Source organism: Lepisma saccharinum, chromosome 4 (assembly GCF_977018435.1).
Source record: "Lepisma saccharinum chromosome 4, izLepSacc3.1, whole genome shotgun sequence".
Classification (NCBI taxonomy): Eukaryota; Metazoa; Arthropoda; class Insecta; order Zygentoma; family Lepismatidae; genus Lepisma; species Lepisma saccharinum.
The window spans coordinates 107,475,860-107,500,562 of record NC_139232.1 but is presented as its reverse complement, the minus strand read 5'-3'; the positions used below and the strand labels follow the sequence as shown (position 1 = coordinate 107,500,562).

The 24,703-nt window shown below is 38.3% G+C and overlaps 1 protein-coding gene across 1 annotated transcript in view; it reads right to left on the bottom strand.

Annotated features, from left to right (window-relative positions):
• Positions 1-13,966, bottom strand: part of LOC145986724 (lysocardiolipin acyltransferase 1-like) — a 34,145-nt gene extending 20,179 nt beyond the window's left edge. Inside the window, exon 1 of the mRNA XM_083121057.1 lies at positions 13,462-13,966. Within this exon, the coding sequence (XP_082977183.1) occupies positions 13,462-13,635 (174 nt within the window). The 5' untranslated portion in view covers positions 13,636-13,966. The remainder of the gene's footprint in view (positions 1-13,461) is intronic.
• Positions 13,967-24,703: the final 10,737 nt, after the last annotated feature.

Here is a 24,703-nt window from a genome sequence, read left to right as displayed (position 1 = left end):
TTCAACGATAAACTCCTTATTCGACCCTGGTTTCATCACCTAAAAATGCCTCGTGAAGTGATCACTTGTATCCTACGCCTTAGAACGGGACACGTGACCACAAACGATCATCTGGCAAGAATTCACCAAACTCCCTCTCCCAATTGTACCTGTGGAGAACATAAACAAACCCCCACCCATTTATTTTTTCAATGCCCGCTATGGAATACACAACGTCAGGCACTCTTTCACAGACTCCTTCGAAAAAAGGTTCCATTTCCTCTCTCCTTGCCCTCTTTACTTTCATCACCTTCCCCCTCTATTATGTGGATTCTCTATGGATTTGCTCGACAGTGTGAACTTCGCTTTTGATATCATCCCTCATCATTGCAGTGTTATAGTGACAGTGAAGTGAAGTGGAACAAAATATTGTGCTGTTTATACTAGTGCGCGAATTTCCAGCCCTCAATGTTTTCAGACCGTTGCCCAAGACTGCTACCATACAAGCGGTAAGGGGCATGAAGAAGAAGAAGAAGAAGAAGAAGTCAAATCGCGCCTAACTTCAATCAGTGTTGCCAAGGCTGAAAATATAAATAGTGGCCCACGTATTTTCCTTAATTGTATCATATTGAATGGAATGATTTTCAATGGTTTCCCAAGAAAATTGTGAGAAAAAAAGAAAGATTGAAAATATATCGAATTTAATTTATTTTGTAAATAAACGGAGGTCGTTGATTGTTTAGGAATGATTGATTTGGTTTGTTTAATTTTGCTTTTCTGCCGCTTTTGGCTAATCGCGAAGATGAGGATGAGTGATGTGATGAAATTGATGAAGAGACAGTCACAAGGAACACCCATGCCCAGGCCGGGATTCGAATTCGGGACCCCTGGCGTCGTAGTGTGCTGTGATAACCAGTCGGCTAAAGGGACACATTTATCAAACACAGAATTAAAATATCATAAAATTTTTCACACCGCATCATTTATATCTTCATATTTTTTTTATTTTTTTTTGTTGCTTGAAATTTTAAAAGATTTTTAAATTCTGCTATTTTGAAATTACATCTTTTGTTAATATTTTATTGCATGTGAAACATAAAAATAGTTAGTAGTGGGCGAATCATGCCTTCGGGTGCTAGCGGTTGTTTGTTCTTTTTAATTGATACGTAATTCTTATTAGTTATAAATAAATTGCCGTACACATTTACATAATTATGATTAGTTAGGGAAAATGTTCAAGAAGGTTTTGTAATTGTAAATAAGTGTTCCCGGAGTTTGATGAATCAAAATTTGAACCAGATATTTCTGGGATGTAGCCTATTAAAAGTAATTGACACCCATTTTGGAAATACTCAGGTACATGACAAAACAATGTATCTTACGGTATAGGTGTGAACCAAGAGAGATACACAAAATTAAACATAAATTAGTGTCCTCTTTCGTTTTAACCTTGGTAATTAAACATTCAATATCCAATAACACACCTCTGGCTACCGACTTCCCTGTGTCAGTTGTGTCACAGCCTGTCTGTCATCTTCATTGGTGTGTGAAAACGCTATCCAAATTTCGAAACATATCCCCACATCATATTATCTTTACCTACTCTGAGTCGTAATCATTAGATAATACAGCCAACTTCTGTGGCGGAATGGTTAGCACAGCGCGCTACGACGCCAGGAGCCCCGGGTTCGAATCCCGGCATGGGCATGGGTATTCTTTGCAAGTGTCCCTTCACCAATTTCATCATTTCATCACTCATCCTCATCGTCGCAATTAGTCAAAAGTGGCAGAAAAGCGACGTGACGTAACAAAAAAATAAATCAAATCATTAGAATGCACTTAGATAAAACTGTTTTGTTTTATTCTTAACCCGCTTACATTCTGATATGTAATACTGAATTGATTCTTATGACAAGGATTTGACTCAGGAAAAAGAGTCTCCTTGTGTTGTTATTTACCGAGTTGCAGGTTAAAGGATGACTTTTATTGCTTTCCGGAAAAGAGGGAAAACTCACAGTATCGTCACTAGGCAAGACGCTCGGTGCCAGCGTGCGGATTTGTGAAGGTCCTCAAGGAAGGTGGTGATCCATTCCCGGTGAGAGAAAGCGGGATTCGGACGTTGACCTGTCGTGGAATGTCCCTACAGTTATTTTCCTCTTGACTCTGAGCATCTGGAAACGCTTGCAGGTTCTGAAACATATTTGCGATTGTCGATCACCAAGTGACGGAAACTGCAAAGAGAACGATGACACTTTCTCCTTGCGTCGTGCATGAAAGGGAGAGGCTTCTGACGTTTCTTTCCTCTCGCTGAATTTGAAATCTTCATCAATCAAAATTTTATATCCTTTCATTTCGATTTTTTAACACTCAATCCTTCTTCTTGTAGCGAAGAAATCTACATGCTATTTGGGCAGGTCCTTGCTGAGAGAGTTAGATGTCATCTTTATCTAAATGCACTCGCAGCTTCGTTTCCATGAGATCCTCACTTTCTTCACTCTCCTAATCTTCCCAACCGTCTTTCTGGGGCATGCCAAAATACACCACACTTTCAGACCTCAGTGGCGTGCCCAGAATTTTTGTAAGGGAGGGGAGGTTAAGTATACTTTTTTTTTGGTAGTCGGTCCTCATTGTACCATCTTTTCCTGCCTTTGACGTTCTTTTTTATAGAAATACTGGGCTTGGTGGGGGGTTATGCTCCCCCTACCTCCCCCCATGGACACGCTACTATCAGACCTGGTCCTGTTTTCTTGGTCATTTAGACGATTTTATAACCAGTTACAATATCCTGGTATTTCCCTGACCTCACTCAAACATATTAATATCAATTTCGTCACTCTTTTGCTCAATTATCTCATTTCTTTAACTTTTGAATTTGAATTAAATTTTTTTGGGTGCGTCAGCACTGAGGCTATTTTGCACCCGTCACACTATACGGGGTCCAGTTCCTTATCATAACAAAAATAAAAGCGTGTCTGAAAACTAAAATTTCCTTACCTTGGTTAAAAGCTGAGGCTAGAAAGGGCGCTCAGCACAAATAAGGACAAAACACAGGACGACACAGAATTATACTGGCCATGTGGCCAGTCGCCAGAGCCTCGTTAGTCTGCAGTCCAGGGTGTACTACGTGGAAGTGAGATTGACTATTGGGTGCACTACGTGGAAGGAGCACCCCTTACACCCCTCATTTCTTTAACTGTCGCCCCTCTAGTCATACGTTCATTAACGATGTGGATTTCCCTCCCTCCCCACCCACACGTACAATCTGTCAAAGGTCTCTGGGCCTTTAAGTGAGATTTGGGAGTTGTTGAGAGAACTGCAAAACTCCAATGACACAACTGCAACTGTCATTTGGCCCCTGTGAGAGGATATCGCTAATTAATGTGGTGCAAAGTGATGGCTTTGCATTAGTTTCCTTCGGGACATTTCTCCTACCTCTTCTTGTTTCTTTGCGGAGTTGTTAGCATGGTACTACGCCAGGGGCCTCGAGTTAGGATGTTCTTTGTGATTGTCCCTTCATCAATTTCATTACATAATCACACATCTTCTTCGTCGCGATTAGCCAAATGTGGCAGAACATTGACGCTAAATAACAAAACTCAACAACCTTGGGACATTTTTAAATTTCAGTTAAATGTGCTTAAAATTAGTAGCACGCTTAAAATAAATTTATGTGGGGTGGGAGATCCACATAAAAAAATATAACACTTTTGAAAAATTTGAGCAGGCTTTAACGGGGGGGAGTCACTTGATATCTCTCTCTCTCTCTCTCTCTCTCTCTCTCTCTCTCTCTCTCTCTCTCTCTCTCTCTCTCTCTCTTTTATGATCACATTTTGCTTCCAGTTTTGTCTCTGATTTTCTTCCTTCTGCCTCTATCCATTCTTGTTATTTTCTCTTCCTTCTCCTCTCTATTCTGTGTTGCTTCCTTCTGTCCCTCCCTCTAGTTTTGCTTCTTTTTTACTTCTTCTAACTTTTTCTTTATTTATCTTTGTTTTGCTTGTTCTCTCCTTGTCCTTTTCACCTTTACCTTCCTTCCTGTTTCTCTTTCTTTCGCTTCTTTTCTTCTTTTTCCTTTCTATCTTCCTTTGTTTCTTGCTTTCTTATCTTTCTTTCTCTCATTCTCTACCACTTCTTGCATTATTTCCTTTACCCTCTCTTCAAAATGTTTCTTTCGTGTGTAGACCCGTGAATGTGACATGAAAATACGTATTCAACTTATAACAACAAATTTTCAACTTTCTGCTGGCGCCTGAATTTAAACATATGTGCCTAAAACTTCCCCTCACCATGTTTACAATACATGTATCATCTGTCTGATTAACACAGCCCGCTACGACGCCAAGGGTCGCGGCTCGAATGCCGGCCTGGGCATGGGTGTCCTTTGTGAGTGTCTCTTCATCAATTTCACATGATCACTCATCCTCATTTTCGCGATTAACCAAAGAGGCAGAAAATCGAAGCAAAATAAACCAAATTAATCAATTATCATGTGCATTAAACTGGGATAAACAAAGAAGAACGTAGCAATTGAAATATTCTTGAATAGAAGAAGATTAAACCAAAAGTTTTAGAAAGTCGTCCGTATGTATAAATGTATATAATACTTCAGTACTTAGAGTTTTCCAGCTGTTTGCCGTTTTCTATTAACAATAATAAATGTGAAAATCTTAACATATTTCTTGCGGAGTTCACAGCACCCTCGCCTTTTCGTTACTTTCGTATTTTTTTCCGTTTTGCTGAAACGTCCTGGTTGGTCAGCACAACGAGCCATGGTTCGAATCCCCACTAAACCATTGCCATTTGATTCTCTCTCATCTGTCTCATCTTCTTCGATATCTCTTTTTGCGTTTGCAGTTAATATAGTAGTATGAGTAGGCACGTACTCAAGTACAGGTGGAGGTTATATCCCGCAATCAAAACAATTATGCGGGACACACGCACACACACAAAAAAAATGCAAACACTATTATTTTTTTAAAGGGCTACATTCCCATTTACGGAATGGGCATATACAGTACAGAAGGTCAAAAATTCCGCTAAATTGCATTACAAATCACACTAGTTATTTTATGAGTAACCAGATGACATTTCTTTACACTGAGTTTGCAACGGTACAGTGGGATCCATGAGTATTACCGTGCAAATTGTCCATCACTATGTTCGTGCACTTTATTTGACCCAATAAGAACTTCAAGAATTAAAAATTTTAAAAAAAAACTCAAAACAAGCTGTTGACAACTTCTGCACCAGCATACATAAAAATCCATCGCTTAAAAAACTTAGGATGTAAGAGGAAAATGAATGGAAATAGTCATGGACAATTTGCACAGTAATACTCATGGATCCCACTGTACAAGCAAATAATATCAACAAAGAAACAATAAACATGCAGCTTGTATTCTTGTATGTTCCTTGACACGTGCTGTTATCAGTAAAAAAAATTGCTTTTATCAAATAAAAGATGAGCCAAGCTATTTAATAAAAATGGCATTCGAACTTTGGTCACTGATTAAAAGTTCATATTACTTAATGTTTCTTCGCTTTTAGATTTTATCACACAAGGTCAATACACTTGGCGCTAATAGATAGTAACCTATGTATGAACTAGGAAAATATTCACTCATGGTCAAAAGTTTAGAAAATTTGAACTTTCGGACTTAAATGAACCACCCATTCTTTACTAGTTACAGAAAGTAGCTCTACTAGTATATTGGAAACGTGAAATTATTAGTTAGTAGCTCCAAAGCCGGTATTGAGGAGCAGGGAGGCTGTTAGGAATGTGTGTTCGGGCATGAATAAGGTTCTTTATTTAGGAATTTGAAAATAACCTTTTTGTTTTACGGAACATGAACTTGATAGAGTTACTTTTAGGAAGAAACTTAATTTGGAGTCAGTTCTTACTGTAGTAATTTTTCAAGCTGCAAATAAGATTTAATGTTTGATGTGAAGTGCCCGTACGTCCTTGGCACTGCATAAGCAGGATTTTTTTTTCGGAGGAAGCTGGAATTGAAAAGGTGGATATTAATTAACTCAGTTCTAGGCGGTGTGCGTTACATGCTATAAAATATTTCGTGATTACCATTTTTAACCTTTGTTTTAAAAGTTTTTCAAGGACAAAACTGCTAATCGGGGTCATTTTAAGGTGAGTTTGCATTTGTCATTTACCCGAGTTCTTTATTGCTTTCATTTACAAATTGATTTTCTGAAAACTTCGGGACAGGCTGTAGTCCCATCAGCTCTACCCTACGTACGCCAGTGGTCCTTATACGTCAGTTAGTAATACTAACTTAGTATCCGTGAATGCAGCTTAAAATTATTTTTGATCCCAATTTCCTTCCATTCTCCAGAAGGCCATCCGGTACATTCCCACCGAATGCGAAATCTAAAAATAAAAGCTTACTTTTGCCTCAGAGAATTAAAACTTGACGTTTCAGCACTTAACTCATGCTTCCTGCATTCTGTAATAGCATGACCATTGCTTAACTCTTGTCCAAGCTATGCGGAAACTTCGATTCGCAATTCGACTAATTTTATCATCCAGCCCGATCGCAGCGCCAGCGTGCAGCAATAACTGAAGCACATTTTACTCTCCCCCCGTGTTGACTCTATTGTAGTTAAACCTCTTTGGTTCTGGAAATCCACGGCCTACACCCACGCTGTTCTGCTATTTAAACATCTCTAGCCGGTGGAAAAAAATAGCAATAACAAACAAAACTAGGCTCCATTGAAACATCAAAGAAACTCCTTCTTCTCGAAACCAACATTCAAGATTGATGTTTCCGTTGTTACCTTGCGCTCAGATTGAGAACGTCAGTCAAGGTTCGGCGTGCTCAGATATGGAAACAAACGATTATATTGAGCTTATTTGTTGTTATATTTCACAGTTTATTTCTGTACTTGAAGTAGCCGGTTATTCTACACAAATATATCATTGCACGTTGTCTTTTTAAAGCACTTTCAGTAAGCTTCATCCATATGTGGTTCCAGTCCGACTTGAATACCCCTTGTTTGTGATTCTACACCCCCAATTTTCATCTCAGTAGTGATAATCTTATCAGAGAAAACATGAACGCAAGTGATTCGCTTTCAATAGTAATACTGTAGTCATGTGTGCCATGGGCGGGTTTGAAGGCACTACTGAAGGTGGTGCGACGCTTTATGCAGATATATTGTTGGGAAACTCCCACACGAAATCAATCAACTCGGGAATCGAACCCGAGTCTCCTGAACCATCATGGTTTCTACATATGTATGTGTGTGTGTTGTTTTCGCTATATATAAATATACACGTCGCACTGCCCCTCTTCTCCCAGATTCAAAATTCTATCCTAGTCAGACGAATCAGATCTATCCAAATAATTTATGTCGTGATAAAGTAGTTTTTACAAAAACTTCATTCGCATAGAACTCTGGACTTTCGAGATATCAACAGGTAACCTTTGATCTGTTGTTGTGATTGATTGATTGATGAATTTTGGTTATTCTTCTTCGCTTTTGTGCCACTTTGGCTAATCGCTAAGAAGAAAATGAGTGAAAATATGATGAAAATTGATGAAGGGATAGCCTACTCACAAAGAACAGACATGTCCAGTCCGGGATTCGAACTCGGGATCCCCTGACGGCGTAACGCGCTGTGCTTACCACTCTGCCACGGAGGTCGGTTAATTAGCGATGTGTTAAAGTAACATTTACTAGAAAAAAAAGTCGTTTTCACGTTCAGAAGACACAACGGCGCTTATGGAGAAACCGCACAGTGTTGCCAATACAGCGCTAGCTCATGTCACCGGGAAATGATGACCTTCCTTCACAATGAAGGTGTTACATATTTTGTATATATAATGATAATTATATGTAATTATTAATATTAATATTATACTGTGAACGTTACAGTTACCCTTTTTACTATGATCCATTGCGATCACTACACACGCGAGTGTAATGCACGAATATGACACTTCAGAAATCACTTAAAAAAGTAAAAATCACTGAGAGCTCACACAACTGAAAACACTTTATCGGGAGAGGGAAAAAGTCTAAACAGACCAAAGTAGATCTCTCACTCAAGTAAGGGGAACCTGGCACATGGGTTAAATTCAAGTTGCAACCCAAACAAACAAATGAGTTATGGCCCACGTGAACTGATAAGACGTGAATGACTCAAGCAAGGCATGTCATATTTCTATCTTGAAGCCCCATATTTTGTCAACTGAAAGGTGATCTTCATTTCAGTATTAATGTCGACAGTAATGTAAACGAAAACAACGTGTATTTGCGACAGCACTAATGTTGCTCACAACAGCAGCATTGGAAATAATTGTCAATTATTAAATTTAAGTAATTTCAATTCTATTATAACAAACTGCATGAAGTTCATATTTTTACTGAATGGAAATAAAATGCTGCGGTGAGTCGGCTCAAGATGGCCAGACAACGTCTCCTTACTTCGCGCGCGGTTCGGGTTAAAAAGAAACTCCAAATGCATGGAAGTAATATTTCTGGGAACCTTTGAGTGGTTATAAAAAATAATTTCATTATTTTCTCCACAACTTTGTCGCTGGAAGTTTTTACTTGGAATTACAGAACAAAAAATGGCCAGCGACGACATTTTCTACTGCACGAATATAAAAAATCTCCACATACTTTATTTGAATATTTTTTAATGCGAATATGCTTTAAAGTATTGATAAATTCTGAGTACCACCATCACCTATGACAATTAAAAAACAGTGTCAATTTTTTTAATAATGAATGCTTCAATTTTACGGCATGTTTCAACGTTAGGAATGAAAACAATGTAAAAATTGTGTTTTCACGGAAAATTTGCGTTTTTAATTTATCTAAAATCATGTAAGCAAGTTACCAGTTTTTTGTGTTCACCATCGTATTCTCTACAAAATTTCCTGCAAAACTGCAGGTACCGATTTTACTTAAGCTAAATTTGTAAATCCAGAAATTTCACAACAGCGCGCTCGTATTTCCCATAAGAAAAGCATTGCCCATAAGAGCCCATTGTGTCTTCTGAACGTGAAAACGACTCTAGAACTACATTTGTATAAAATTCAGGATCTTCACTTTTCCTGGTTTTCGACATATCAACAGGTCAGGTCACTTTTGAGCAATTGTCGCTCTCAGTGAGATCGTAAGATCGAGGTTTTTTTTTTGTTGTTGATGTGTTCAGTTATGTTTACCAGCCTACAAAATGTTATATTATACCTCTTGTGGTTTCTGAGACACAGATATCTGACATGAACAGACGGGCGGACACGACGCAAAGAGTATTTTCGCCTGTTTTGGTTGATTCAAAGCATAAACAAATTCCCTGGTTGCGAGATGCGACTGCGAAATCCTTGGCAAGTACAATACCCTAAGCCTTATCAGATCATTCGATCCTAAAGAAGGTCACATGCACTGGTGGAAACTGTCAGCGTCACGTGACAATATTTTGCCAGGCTCACAGATAACTGCGCGCTCCTTCCGTCCCGACATTGATACGAAAACTAAAGACTCGTTCTCTTCGTTGATTGGAGGTCATCATTTGTTCCTTGTCGGACGCTCGTGCCGACTGCCGACCGACGTGCATAGCGTGACGTGCTGTTAAGCCAGGGGGGGTCTGATTAGAATACTTCGATTAATTTGATTTTTGTTATTTAGAGTCGCTTTTCTTCCACTTTTGGCTAATCGTGACAATGAGAATGAGTGATGATATGATGTAATTGATAAAAAGAGACACTCACAATCCCCAGGCCGGGATTCGAACCCGGGAGGCCTGATGTCGTAGCGCGCTGTGAAAACCGCTCCGCCACAGGATGTCGTCCTAATTGCGAACACTTGCTGCCTAAACAGGATTAACCTCGAAGCGCAGTGTCCTAGTTGCGAACACAATTTCTGCTTTTTGATCTACAACTTTCTCTTTCACTTCCAGTGTCATTTTAACGATCTTTAAAGGGACTTTGAGACTGGTCAGTGCCTTGTTGTAACATAGATAATTCGACATGATTAAAGTCGTTGCCGAAGTATAAATAATTTAATAATAAAAGTGTGGCGTATTTTCTATATACGACTACATACTGCACACTTCTTACCTGAAAAGAGCTTCGTCATTTAATAATATAATTATGAATTTAAAATTCAAATTTCAAAACATATGACACTGTACTTACACCTTCGAGCAGTTCCACATCTCTTTTGGCACTGAGGGGTTTTCCAGAAATTTAGACACGGAAGTTAGTTAGATTGAAAGGGTGAATTTACTATAGAAGGCTTTACAAAGTAGAATACCATGATAAGTCAATTGGCTATTGTTGCTAGTCAAACCAGCTGTCTCTCTGGGTCACTAACCCTATTAAATTTTGAAAACAGGCTTTTCTGTTACATGTGTTCGCAATTAGAACATGAAGTATTTCCTCATTTTTATGTGTTCGCAATTAGGACGATGTAGGTACTGTTCGCAATTAGGACACAACCCGCCACGGACGGGGGCTTTGCGTAAATTGCATAGCCACCTTGATGACAAAGAGCATTGAGAGCTTGACTAATGAATGATCTCGTCTCCGAAGGTGTTGGATTCGAATCCCGGTCAGGGCTTCTATCTTATCTGATATACATATGCAGCGTCGAGATTAACATAAAACGTTAGAAAAGTGGCAGTGAATAGGCAAGATACAAACAATACAACTCCCCATCTTATAACATTCATGGAGAGCTACAAAACATTGTTGGAGGTGGCACCAGTGAGAGGCCATGGGATTGTCACCTAGACGACCAGTCTGCCTCCAACCCCCTTCCCCCAAGCAAACAAACGGAACTAGACAACTAAGCCAAACGAATATGTTTGTATGGTATTTATGTGCGACTCCCATAAAGTATCTTCCCTCTGCCTTCCTGCTCATTTTTCTTGTGGTGTCATTGCAGATCGTCCGTTCTGGCTACGCATTATTTCGGTCTGGGTGATATAGCGTGCTGCTAAACCAGTGATCCTGAGCTCAGATCCTTTGCTTTTGCCCTCCCACGTCATGGCCGGACGAACAGAACTGCAAAAGATAGCTAACAGTCAATGTAGTCTCTTATCTGCATATTTAATTCATTATAGAGAGATAAAATATGCTGAGAATCCTCAAATCCTTATAGCCTCACAAATCTTGCTTGCAGCTGTGCGTAAGCAAGTTAGCAGCTGATAAGCAATTGTCACAAGGCGCAAATGTAATGTTGCAACCCCTCTTCCTTTCCTTTCCCCTTTAGTTTTTGGCCGACAACATTCCATGGATATCACTTAGCAAACATAGCAACATTTCCTGTCCGTGTGTACATAAAGGAAGTTTTATCATCATCATCTTGCATGTTATGCATCCTTAAAGCATTACCCACAAATTCAGCGATTACTGAAACCGAATTATCACTGTACATATTAACTATGTTCAACTCCAAAGTGTACACTCAACGGCGAAAGAAACAGTAGGCGAATTGTCCACCACCATTTTCATTCGATCTGAATTACACAATGTGATGACTACACCTCGGATTTCTAGGTTCCTAAAATGGGCTCTAAAAATCCTAAAATAGGTTCTAAAAACCCTAAGATAGGTTCTAAAAATCCTAAAATAGGTCGTAAAAATCTGAAGTTAGGCTCGAAAAATCCTGAAGTAGTTTAAAAAAAACTAAAATAGTTCAAAATTCCTGAGAAAGACTGATTAGGTACAGTCACCGGCAATAAAAATGGGACATCTATATCCTGAAATACGCACTATCTTGCATAACGTTGTGTGTGTTGCCTAGCCCTATGGCGATTGCAGAACTTACCATTGGAAATTTGCTATTAAAATCCACTCTTCGTCTTATAGTTAGGCAAAATCCTTTTTCATATTATCCACAGTCAAACTCCGCATTTTGTCTGCGAGGATCATCTAATATGCTGAAAATAATCTTTCAACAGAAACATAGTCAGTGCTGCAAACATCAATGCTGAAATGTTAGTTTGCAAGGGGTGAATGCCACAAAGCACCGAAGTGACGTGAAAGTGAGCAAGACCACACACATCAGACCACTTTGGATTGTACAGGTAACACTGGCACTAGATATTTTGTTTTGTTTAAAGCTTTAAAAATTAACCTTGGACTTGGAGGAAGGGAAATCGACAGAGAGTACGTTTGAAACACGTTGGTCGTTCAATTTTTTCGCGATCAAACAAAGCAAGAGTCTCGGTGTGACATAAAAATCCTGTAAAACCTTTAAAAACATATAGAAACCTAAAAAAAAGGCTTGATTTAGGCGCATAAACCTAAAATAGGTTCTAACAAGCAAAATATATTATTTAGGCACTATAAAACTTCATCAGTTGTTGCGTTTTTTTAACGAAACTCTGACATAACTTATTATTTCTTACACACCTGTAAAGAAAAAATAGGTTAAAAACTCTGAGGTCTAGTGAAGACATTGAATTGAAATAAAGACGTCAATAAGCAGAGAACAATGCCTGCTTCGAACCAACATAGTTTCATTCCTTAAAACAACACAGGATGTAGAATAAAAAGTAATGACAATAGCGGTGGACAATTTGCTTACCATTATACTTGCCGTTGACTGTACCATGCATATGTTCAATCAGCAAAAATAGCTCCAGAATGAAATAAAACATTACTTTCTTTGGGGGCGTTTAAATGGGAAATTGAAAAGGGGAAAGCCCCGTTTAAACAAAATCTTTGCTTCCCTTCTTTGATGTAAATCTGTTAAAACTATTCATAAACAGTGGCATGTTTTAGGGGGAGTTTTTGGACTTTAGCGCCCCCCAACACACACAAAAATATTCTGAAACAAAAAATATATGGTTATTGTCACTATCTGTTTTTATAAATTCTTATTTTTGAATTCACCGATTTAATACGAAGGCTCTGAAACGCAACTTACAAATTCGTACAAAAAATACCAACTCCTCTTGTGGTCGGAAAACATATGCCATTACTATTAAGTTTTCGAATTACAATTTTATCTTCAAAAAGAACTTATCGTGGATAATTATCTTCTGAATATACGACTAATATTTATGAGATATTACTTAGATTGCTTTACGCAGTTTTGGACGCGTACTCAGCCAGCTACGTTAACGTTTCTGATTGGTTGAGTTGATTGTCCTGAAATGCATAAAAGCACAATCACAAAATACAGGATTCGAACCCAGGTCCCACGGCTTGTCAGCGTGATACGTTAACTGAAACACGAAGTCTACTAGCATCGGTACAAGTCGATGAGGGATGATTAGAACAGGCACATTAACACATTCTAGCAATTTTAGTAAATAACAATTTTAGAGATGTGGTGGAAATATCGATTACGGTGTCCATTTTGACATTATCTCGTAACGCCTGTCGTGCAGTCATAATTTTTACATTTTTAAGAGTTAATCTATTGGACCCTATTATGATTTCTGTGGTTGCACAGTGCAAAACTGTTAATATAAGCATGCGTAATGTAATTTAAATGATGAAGACTTACCACTGGATACATCTCCCAGACAGCGAAGATAACATCGAGAATTCGCCGATACCAAACGTTGTGAAGAAACATGAGAGGAAGAAGTGGACAGCAGAGGAAAAAGAAGCCGATCAAAATACTGAAGTACCATAAGAAAACGAAGGTAAGGCCCCTCATCCAACCACTAAGTGACATCGTTTGCGGAAAAAAATAGAATTAAAAAAACTAAGCTTGCAACACTGAACTATGTTTCTTTCCCCATCTTCATCTTCACATTCTTGAGTTTTGCGTCATTTTCATAGCTTACTGCTGGTTATTAAACGTCATCAATGTGATTATTATTAGCTCGGTACGTTCATCGCGGTCTGTGAGCCTTTTTTTCTCGTCTTTCGCGTTCTTTCACATCTCCGGAAGCGGTATCTGTCGGTTAGTTTCACAGGTGAGAGTCTGTTGGTTGGGTGCCAATTGCAAACGAATTCGCGCTCATCTCTCTCGTGCGTATGGAACCCGGCAAACTGTCTCGTTCCATGCCCCCTCGCTCCAGACGGATCCTACAAGCAAAGCCACCTAACGGGCGAACACGGAACTACAAGCGGGGCGGCTACGATGCGAACGGGACCGTGCTGAATCCACGTTTGCGAGACCCGGTAGATTGCTCGCATTCCGTGATTTCCACACACTAGTCTATCACCTCGATTTCCAGCGGGCGATCCCATGCTAGAGGGCAGTTTAGTGATCCCCCACACGACCTTGACCCCTCCTCCCTTACCGACGAGATGCAGAAGTATTGATCTATACTCCTCTCTCTCTCTCGTAGTCCCCAGCATCCCGGCTCGGTCCAGAGCAAAACCCGGCCTGGCCGAGACATGATCGTTACAAGTCCTTCGATCTGGCACTCCAGATTGCAATCTCCAAACCCTGTACACAACGCTTGGAACGAGGCGATATTTCACATACTCTGATTTACGACAAAACTGTCCAGAACCATTGAACTCTCTGATACATATCCCTTTTTCCAGGGTGCGTAATGTCAAGATCAATAATAGACACGTGTTACAACTTATAATGGAGGAATGTGAACATTCTGAAATGCATTATATGTACGTATAATGAATTTATACTACCTCGTTGTCCAATGCCACAGTCGCATAATCTCAATGCAGATAAAGTATTCGGTTTGCTACAGCATTACACTATCTTGCAAATATATTTATTGTTATTCATAGAAGCCTAATTTTTTCCCTAAATTTAACCTTCGTGGTTTGTTATTCTTTTCAGTTTTCATGTAGTTCTATTGTATTTATATTATTTCCATTTATTGCTCTTTAATTTTCTTGTCCTTTCCCATATTTTCTCTTTGCTTCAGTCTCTCTATTTTACATTCTTATTGTATTCCCTTCTACATAATCCTTTCTCACATTTTGTTTCATTAAACTATTTTCCTACTAGTACTAACAATTTCTTTCTTCCTTTCCTGTGATTATATACGATTTCATTCTTCATGTTTCACCTTCGTAGTTTCTCATGTTTTCTTTAATTTACCTTCATATTATATAATTCTAATTCTGTTGAGTTATATCAATTTTCTCTTTTATGTTATTTCCTTCATTGCTTTCTTAGTTTCATTCGATTTTTACTTGTGTTGTGTAAATCTAAGGTTGACAATGGCTGGTTTATAAGTATCTGCATTTTACTGAAGTAATTAGTTGTTAGTCTTCGTTCGTGTACAACAGCAATGGATTATTATTGTATTATTATTATACATTGAAGAAGATATATTGCACTTAATCTTATACATAAAATTATGATGTAACGTGCAAGGTGAAATCGTAATTGCATACCTTACACTATAAACTTATATCGGAAGAAACTCCACACCGTCGTCCTCGCTTTGTAATCAATGGGTCCCGGGTTCGATACCCGGTGGAGGCACATAGTGGTTCGGATCCCACTTTAAACTGTAGGTCCAGTCCCGATTAGCCTTACTGTGCATAAAGTGGACTTAAAACACCAACTCAATCAATAAAAAAAAACCTCCACATCGTGCCATGAAAAGTCAATCAAAAGGCTATTTTTCAAGGAATCAGGATACCATTTGAGAAACATAATATTACATACTTGAGCCTAATATATCTTCATTTTGAATTAACTTTGCTATTTGGTTGGTTCATGCCCTCCTATTCATTCATTATAAATAACACATTTTATTCACCGCTGTCGATATTGCATGGTTTTTGTCATACCTTGCTAACTTAGAGTAGTAATTAGTTTTGCTTTTTGTACGATGGCGGCGCCACTTAACTGTTGCTATGCCTGTTATGCCTAATGGATGCTGTTAACTCCTATGCTTACATCGACAAATACGTAGATACTTGAAATGATTTTTTACATGCAGGAAATAACTAAATTATTATTTCCATGAAGCTTGGAATTTTTCGAACACGCTTACACCACAGATAAAAGTATTACACGTTTATCTGTGCTTACGCTGCAATACAATCTCACTCACTCTGTAGTACGAGCAGCCAGGCGAATACCCTACAGGTTCGCAACCAACAATGCATAATGGTTGAGCAGGGAAGCGGCAGAAAAGGATAATGCATACTCGAAATACAAACCCGAGAGCCTGCAGCTCGGATTTCACGGTTAGTCGCAGTTCGCCTGCCAATTTGATCTGCTGAATAAATACGCATATCTTTCGGCCCGAGAGAGGTGAAATCCTAACCGACCGTTGCAAATGACCGACGAATTATACACGTACTAGGTTTCCCCCTTCCTCAGCTCGGGGTTCAATGGGGGAGGGGAGGGGAGAGGGAGAGTAACCGGCGGAGAGCGGTAGGTGTTCAACCTAAAAGGGTTGTTAGGGGAAAAGATAATGTATTCCGATTTTAAAGTATAATCAACTGAAACATGAAACTACTACTGGAGTGTGCGCCTCACGGGAATAATGAACGGGACGGTACCGATATTTTGGTACAGTCTCGTCTCGATCTAATGTAGCATTGCCAAGGGCTGTCTCATTCTCGTCTTGTCTTGAGTTAAGAACACCTGTTTCGTTTTCGTCTGGATTTCTAAACCCCATATCGTTCTTCTCATTTGGACATAATATATAGGCTGGCCTACAACACGTAGTGGTAAAAGTTTGAGTTTTGCTTTAAGTCAACTTGATGCACAGATAGGCTAATCGGGACTGACTCTCCGGTTTCAAGTCGAATCCGAACCACCATGTACCTGCACTAGGTATCGAGCCTGGGACCCCTTGATTACAAGGCGACGACGTTACCACTACGCCATCGGGGAAGCCCAATGTTATAAAGCAATTACTGATTAAAAGAAACCAAGAATGTACATCTATTTGTGTAGATTAAGCATACACAAAGAACATAATCACGAAGCCCTTCTACCACCACAAGGATGTCTGAAAAATGACATAGTAACAAAATTTTGGTTTACATATAAAAACATTTACATTGTGCTTTACTAAAGTCTCGAACAAGAGGGCTCTCTCGCAGACAGCAAGTCTCATTCTCGTCTCGATTTTACAGACAACTGTCTCGTTCACGATCTCGTCTGAACATGTCTCGAGAGTTGTCATAAGCTTGTTTGGGGTTTTGTTTCAATTCTTGAAGCTCTCATTTTGTAAAAACAAATAGAATATACGGTGATATACAGGATGCTTGGTAATACTTATTCATCCCACTGTACCATCCCTACAAACTATATACAAGAGGAAAATAAAAATGCATTTCTTGTAAAATAAAAAAAGTGCCGATATCTTCGACGAACATCTACAAAAGCTTGTATTTTCAATATTTTGATTTCTTCCATTCATACATAGTCTCCCACACTTTCACGAGCGTCGGGATGGGGAAGGGGGTGGAACCAGTCCGTTGACCTCCCCGTGGAAATTTGCATCGTTCATTTCAAGTTAGAAAGCACGTTGTTTTTATTGTTAAGTTCAATTAATTAGTATTCAAACAGAATAACGAAGAAAAATGCGTTATATCGAAACAATTGAGTGTAAAATACTGGAACCAGATTGTTTTCATATTCTACTATTTAAGCCAAGGAACAAGTGGTTATACAGTAAAAACTGCATATCCCGGAACCTCTATAAGAAGGAAACCTGTAAATACGGAGAAAGAAAGTCCCCAGAACGGACCGATTTCATACCTGAAAATGACCTGCTTAAGGCGGAAACCTCCTTAACGCGGAAACGGAACACCATTTAAAGACCAACGAGATGTTTTTATTCTCAGTAAGACGGAAATGTCTTCCTTTATTTTTTTCGCTCGCAAGAAAACAATGCAGTACTTTAAGTGGAACACGCCTCTGTTGCCACTCGCTTATCGGTAACATTGTCGATATGAAAGATTGCGTTACAATACTCATAGCTGTTACGATTCCGTTTCTTTCTTTCATCTCTTACCCTCTTTCTCCACCTTTCTCTGTCTATTTCTCCTCTGCTCTTTCGTCATCTTTCTATTTTTCTTGTTATCTCTCTTTGTTTCTTTCTTTTTCTTCACTTTTATCTCAATCTTTCTTCACCTCTCTTATTCCATCTTTCAATCTTTCTCTTTCCCTCTATGCACATCGCGCTACGATGCCAGGGGTCCCGGGTTCGAAAAGATACATAAGTACGTACTGTACGTTCTTACAATACTGTAAAAAGTGTACCAACATGTTGTGTAGTTACATAATTGTAATCTCTGCTATGCTTATTGCGACTGTATCGCATTTTTATTCATGTACGTACATGCATTAGTACTCTACATTATAAGTAATGCGAAATGTAAATCTGTCTTTCCATTGTTTCCTGCAGCGTTCTACACTGTATTTAAAGTCAACCCTGTATAAGAAGGAAAACTGTTAAGGCGGAAAAGTTTGCTCGGAACCATCATGTTCCGGGATAGACAGGTTTTACTGTACAATTTTCAAAATTTAAAAAATTAAAGTTTTATGTGAGATTTCACATAAAACATACAATACGATTACAATTTTCCCCTAACTTTTAAAGCTTTTCTAAAACGGAGCGTGTTAAAGTTAGTAACAAAATAGAATAACTATGCATTTCAGTATAATTGTATGAATGTAAACAAAATAATAACACAACAGATATTTTATAATAACAATCATAAGCATATAATAATTAAATTTATTGTTGTAATTTTCACTATGCAAATTTTATCATTAGCCTACCCCCCGCCCTACATATTATATATTTCCTTTCGGTTCCTTCCCTCTTCTGGGTTTAACTTGATTTGGTTTATGAGAAGCAAATGCGTATCAATAGTGATGGTTATATAAAGTAGGGATGGCGTAGAGATTAAAACCGTAATAAATTTTGGAGCATATATGTTCTTTTTCTAAACGTAAACGGAGTTTAGTTTCTGAACAGCCCGATAAATCTACTTCAAATATATGTAAATAACGTACTTTAGTGTCACCAGCCATGAATGCATGCATTCTCAAGGAAAACCTAACCTGATTTTCGAAGACATTTTTTTAGTTCCCAGATAAGTTGATGCCCCGAAAATAAGCCATCCTCATGCACGGAGAAGCTGAACATCTTGCGAGGAGAATAAACTAAGACGAGATAACGTCTTTTCTCCGCATCTCGCGAATCGAACGCATCGTCCGTGGGAATTCGAGGCCTGTTTAGTTGGAAAAGCGAACATAAACAAAAGCGCTGAACTCTCGTCTCGTCACTTCTCAAACAAGCTTAAACAAGAGGGAAGCCCTTCCTCTTGCCGTAATCCTTCCGTTCCTTAGGAAGCTGCACGGCTTCGGTCGATATTCAAGCCCAACAAAAAAAGAGGGAAAGACAGAACTTTAAAGCCAAGAGGAAAAAAAGAATCTCTGAAAAGGTTTCGAAGTCCATTTCCGTGGCTTAACTGGATTATCTGAGCCCCTGATGGCTAAGTGGAAATCTCGGTTGTCCAGTAACTGAGGTATCTTTGATCAGTAGGGCAAGAGACAGCCCTAAGGGAAACCTGCAGACAAGTCACGCTTTATACCATGGACGCCGCCAGAATTTTTTGTAGATGGGGTCATATAATTCATACAATTTGAATAGCAGAAACAATAATTATTATTTCTACTATTATCATATCATCATGGTTAAACTAATTTTATTTCAAATGTACGAGGCGCATCCAGAAAGTAAGTTTCCCTATTTTTTTAAAAAAACAACGACATAGTTTCAGGAAACCATTTATTGGCAACAGGTACAGCAAAGGTTCAGCTATTTTTCAACATAGCAACCGCCAGAATTGAGACACTTGTCGTTTCGTGGTATCAACTTTTGGATCCCACTGTCGTAGAACTCTGCCGCCTGTGAATGGAACCAGCGTGTGACAGACGTTTTCAGCTCTTCGTCGTTGCCAAAACGCTCACCGGAGGACAGGAATTTCTTGAGGTGCAAGAAAACGTGAAAATCGCTGGGGCCAGATCAGGACTGTAAGGTGGATGATCAAACAACTCCCGCCAAATTCCGTCAAAACAGCTGCTGTGCGCCGAGCATTGTCATGGAGGAGCACAGCACCTGCAGTAAGCATGCCACGCCTCTTGTTTTGAATGGCACGTCGCAATTTCCTTAGTGTTTCACAGTAATGGTTAGCGTTCACCGTTTCACCTCTGGGGAGGAAGTCAATGATCAAAATGCCCTTCCTGTCCTTCGTATTATTATATCATCCTCGGGCAGACTTTTTTACCCGGCCCACCAGATGAGTGAATATGCAGTAAAACTGTTTTTCATTATATTTTTACATTTCACAGTTAGTGTACTGAAATGCATACAGTGGCGTAGCAGCCGCCCCGCAACCCCGTGATACGGGGGGGGCGAGGTGTAGGGACCCCGCATCGGTCTCTCTCTATGCTCCTGAAATGTTATATAATTTCACAAATCCAACATGTCAGTTATTTAAAAAAAAAAATACGAAGACAAAACGGACGTCAACAATGACAAAATTTGATCTCGAAATTCAATGACGTGAGCACTAAATAGAAACACCCCATCTATTTTTTTTTCTTGTCGGTGAACTTAGAATATGTATCAAGAGAGTTACTGTATTGTACTACTAGTCAAAGGGCACCACAAAAAACTTCGACTGTTTTATTTTTTTGTGTGGGATGTGGTCGAGTAAGTTCCCAGTATCATATCATAAGATGATGTCTGCGATAATAAGCAGGGGCGTACTGGCTCAATAACTTAACCTGTTGGCCCTCAGAAATACGTGCAGATCGCTTCAAATAGGAAATAAATCCCTCATTTCCCACCTTTATAGATATGCCGTTTGTCGGGATCTTTAGAGTATAAATTGTCTACAGTTAGTCTATTAATGCAGTAGGAAGATTCAGTTGCTCGACCAGTCTGTTTTTTATTGCCGCACAATACGAGTGTCGACGATTAGGGGGGGCAGTTGCCCCCCTTTTGCCTCCGCACTATGCTAAACCTTATCTACCAAGGGATAGTAAATTGCCCTTGCCCCCCCCACCCATTTTGGAACCCAATCGCCGCCACTGCGACACAATAACCAATAAAACTTGGTAATTCATGAACTTTTACCACTAATGTTAGTTTTGTGTGTGGTATTTAAAATGTAACTTCCCATCGCACCAAATTTTCAAAGGAGGCGAAACATTTTCATGTTCGAATAAGAACAGAGACAAATTTCCCACATAGTCCACACCTGTTACGTGTTTCAGATTAATTTAGATATTTTTAGCTATAGTGTGACAAGGTACTTCAATTTTCTGCAGGGGCCCCAAATGTTTTAGTTTCAGGGGGGCAGGAAACTGTGCTATGACACTGAATACATAGTTATTGTCTTTGTCATTAAATTTTACACACCTCGCTCAAGCAAAAGCTTTGAGAGTTATGGCAAAAAATTGTATTCATGAATTTCATATTGTGACCTCTCAAATAAAGCTAATTACTTAAGACAACCAAATGTAAACCTTTCTTTCATCATATTATACGGATTTTATTATGCATAGTCACAAAATATTTTATTGCTTACCTCTCTGTACTTTCAACTGTTCTATCAGGAAAAGAGCTTTGTTGTAACAGTTAATTTCTTTCTTTGTTGAATCGCATAATAATTAAACATAAAAAATGTAAATATTCTTTGGATTTGCAACATGATAAACTCATTGATGGAAGGAATGCAGTGTCAAAAGTGTCTGGAAACAAGTGAACTGACTGCTGAAAAGTACAAAATAGTTGTGTAATTTTTTTACTGATGCCCAGCAACAAGTGAAATACTTTTGTTAAAATGAGTGTTTATGAAAGAATAAAATTGTAGTAATTATGTTTATGTAAAAAAAAAAAAAACTCTTTTCTACCTTCCCATTAAAAGGATGCTAATGATGAACTAGGAAGATGCAGCCTAAAACAGGTGCCAGGCCCACAGTACTGAAGCCAAAACTTAATAAATAAATAAGTAAATAAATAAATAAATGCATACATAAAATAAAATAATGTGAATTTTATGGTATTGGCCCTTTGCTTCCTTTTTTAGGCTCTCGTTGTTAGGTCTAACAAGATAACAAGACCGCCAGTGACTCTTGAAATGTAAATTAGCCCTCAAACCAGAAAAGTTTGGCCACCACTATAGTATACCCTGTACTGCATTTTGCAGACTAACAATGGTCTGGCTTATGTGTTGTACATTTGTGATTGTCCTTTTATCCATTTCATCTTATCACCCTTCATCTTCCTCATCGCAATTAGCCAAGAGTGGCAGAAAAGCAAAGTAAAATCAATCAATATAATTTAATTTTTTAAATTTTGAAAACTGTGGAACAATTCATTTTTTGCATTAAATTGTAGAATATGAAAACATAACCTAGTTCATGTATTTTATGCTCACTTTTTTCGATCTAACGAAGTTTTCACTGTCTGTCCGAATACTAACTAAACTTTATTTCAGTTACAACAATAAAAATAAATAACTACAATTCTGACAAAAACTTTTTTTCTAACTTGGAACAAATTATGACAATTTCTAGGATGGAGGAATTCAACCTCCCCTCCAGATGCATGCTTTATACTTGAAATAGAAGTAAAAAACAAAAAAGATGGAATATAGATCTCTCAAATCCACAAGGAACATCCCAGTGGTAGCTAATAATAATATTTAGTGCTATTCCACGGGAGAGGGGTGAGGAAAAATATCCTCTGGTTACTGCTTCCCTGTATCTAGTTTAATACTTTTAGCCTTAACAGATATGAAAAAAAAAACGTTAAAAACTGTACTTACGTATGCGAGTATGTTGTTAATATTTTTATTTTCGTAGAACGACGTTTCGGAGATTAATTATCCCCTTCTTCAGGTTCGTATGAAAAAACTAGGTACTTAGCATAGTACCACGTCGGCCGAACCTGCAAGTTGTATAGTGATACATGCAGTTTTTTTTAGTTTTTTAACTTGATTTTTTGATTTGATTTGTTGTTTTAAGTCCACTTTATGCACAATAAGGCTAATCGGGACTGGACCTACAGTTTAAAGTGGGATCGTTCGCCTCCACCGGGTATCGAACCCAGGACCCCTTGATTACAAGGCGACAACGCTACCACTGCGCCATCGGGAAGGCCCTTTTAGTTTTTTTTTAACATTTTTAACACGAGAATAGGTTTCTTGTGCAAGTTTTTTTTTAGTGAACGACGAGCTTTTTATATACCTCTAGGGCGAGGATATAATATTTTAAATGTATCCACACCAACCCTTGTTTACAATCCTTATATTACATTTCGACGTGGTACTATGCTAAGTACCTAGTTTTTTCATACAAACCTGAAGAAGGGGATAGTTAATCTCCGAAACGTCGTTCTACGAAAAGAAAAATAGGAACAACATACTCGCATACATAAGTATAGTTTTTAACGTATTTTTTATATTCTGGAATTGTGAGTAATACGCACCAAACCTACAAAATGCTACTTAACAGATATGTATGTATTTGTGTATTATACGATATATTTTTCAATGCAAATGCTTACAAAGAAGTTACCGAAATTTTCCCCTTCACCGGAAATTCTTCAAATACAACATTGATTCTTGTCAGTACTCTAGCAAGTATTTTGTCTATAAAGTTCAAATAAAAAATAAGTGGTCTCGCAATGCAATGATGAAACATGAAATTTTAATAAGAGAAAATTTAACTTAAAATTTCATACAAATACACCTTATCTTTTGGAAAGGTACTCTACTTATCTTTTGGTAGTCACGTAGCACTGACAAGACACAATTTCAGACAGGTAAAAGAGTGATAAAAAATCAGGTCAAGCCAGGAGTATTTCAGCAGCTCAGTTCGTAGCGCCATGACATGACATGCCAGAGACTCAGGTTTGAGTCCTGGTCGATTCTGCATTTCTCGCTGAAGATTAGGTACATATTCTGTGTGGGCCAAGCTAAGAATAGAGAATATTACATAATACTGATCTAAAAAATCAGGATAGGATCTTTTCCAATCCCACCAGTGCTCGAATTTGGGGAATGCTCTCCCCCCGTAAAGAAAATGTTGATAGAGTACCCCTCCAATCTCAGAATTTTCATAAGCATCCCTCTTCACACTGGGAGCAAACTGTATCTATGTTGATCCAAACTCTCAAACTTTACCAAGCATCCCCCCCCCCCCTGGCTACAAACTTCCATTTTGAGCACTAAATCCTGCACACCCCTGTAGTCAGAGCACAATACAGTGCTGCCACATAGCTGAGATATATAAACTGTTCTTTACACAAAGCTAAAATGAGTTTAGGCAACAATTCAAAGGAAGTAGTAACATTAGATGTGAAATATATAATGGGCAGTTTTTATTTACTTTTGTACATATATTTTCCATGTCTAAAGGAGCATTCCCAGTAAATATACATGTCTATCACAGGATTTATTTTCAGTTCTAAACACTGTACCTGTATTATATAATTCGTGCAAGTTTCCATTCTACTTAATTCATATATACAATAATATACCACCAAAACTAATGTCAGGTTGTTAAAACTCCTAACATCTACAGATATCTAATTTCTACAGTGGTCAAATAAAATCTTATACAAAATATACCAATTTATATTGTGACTATACTCATTCTTGTGTAGGAACCCATATGATTGATTCTATTCACAACGATGGAACTTTATATTTTATAGAATAATCATTTTTAACATTTTCTACTTATTTTTTAAGAAGGTACAACAAGAGTGGTAACATGAATTGAGTAAATTTGGAGAATGCTTGCCATCAGGTATACACTTAAG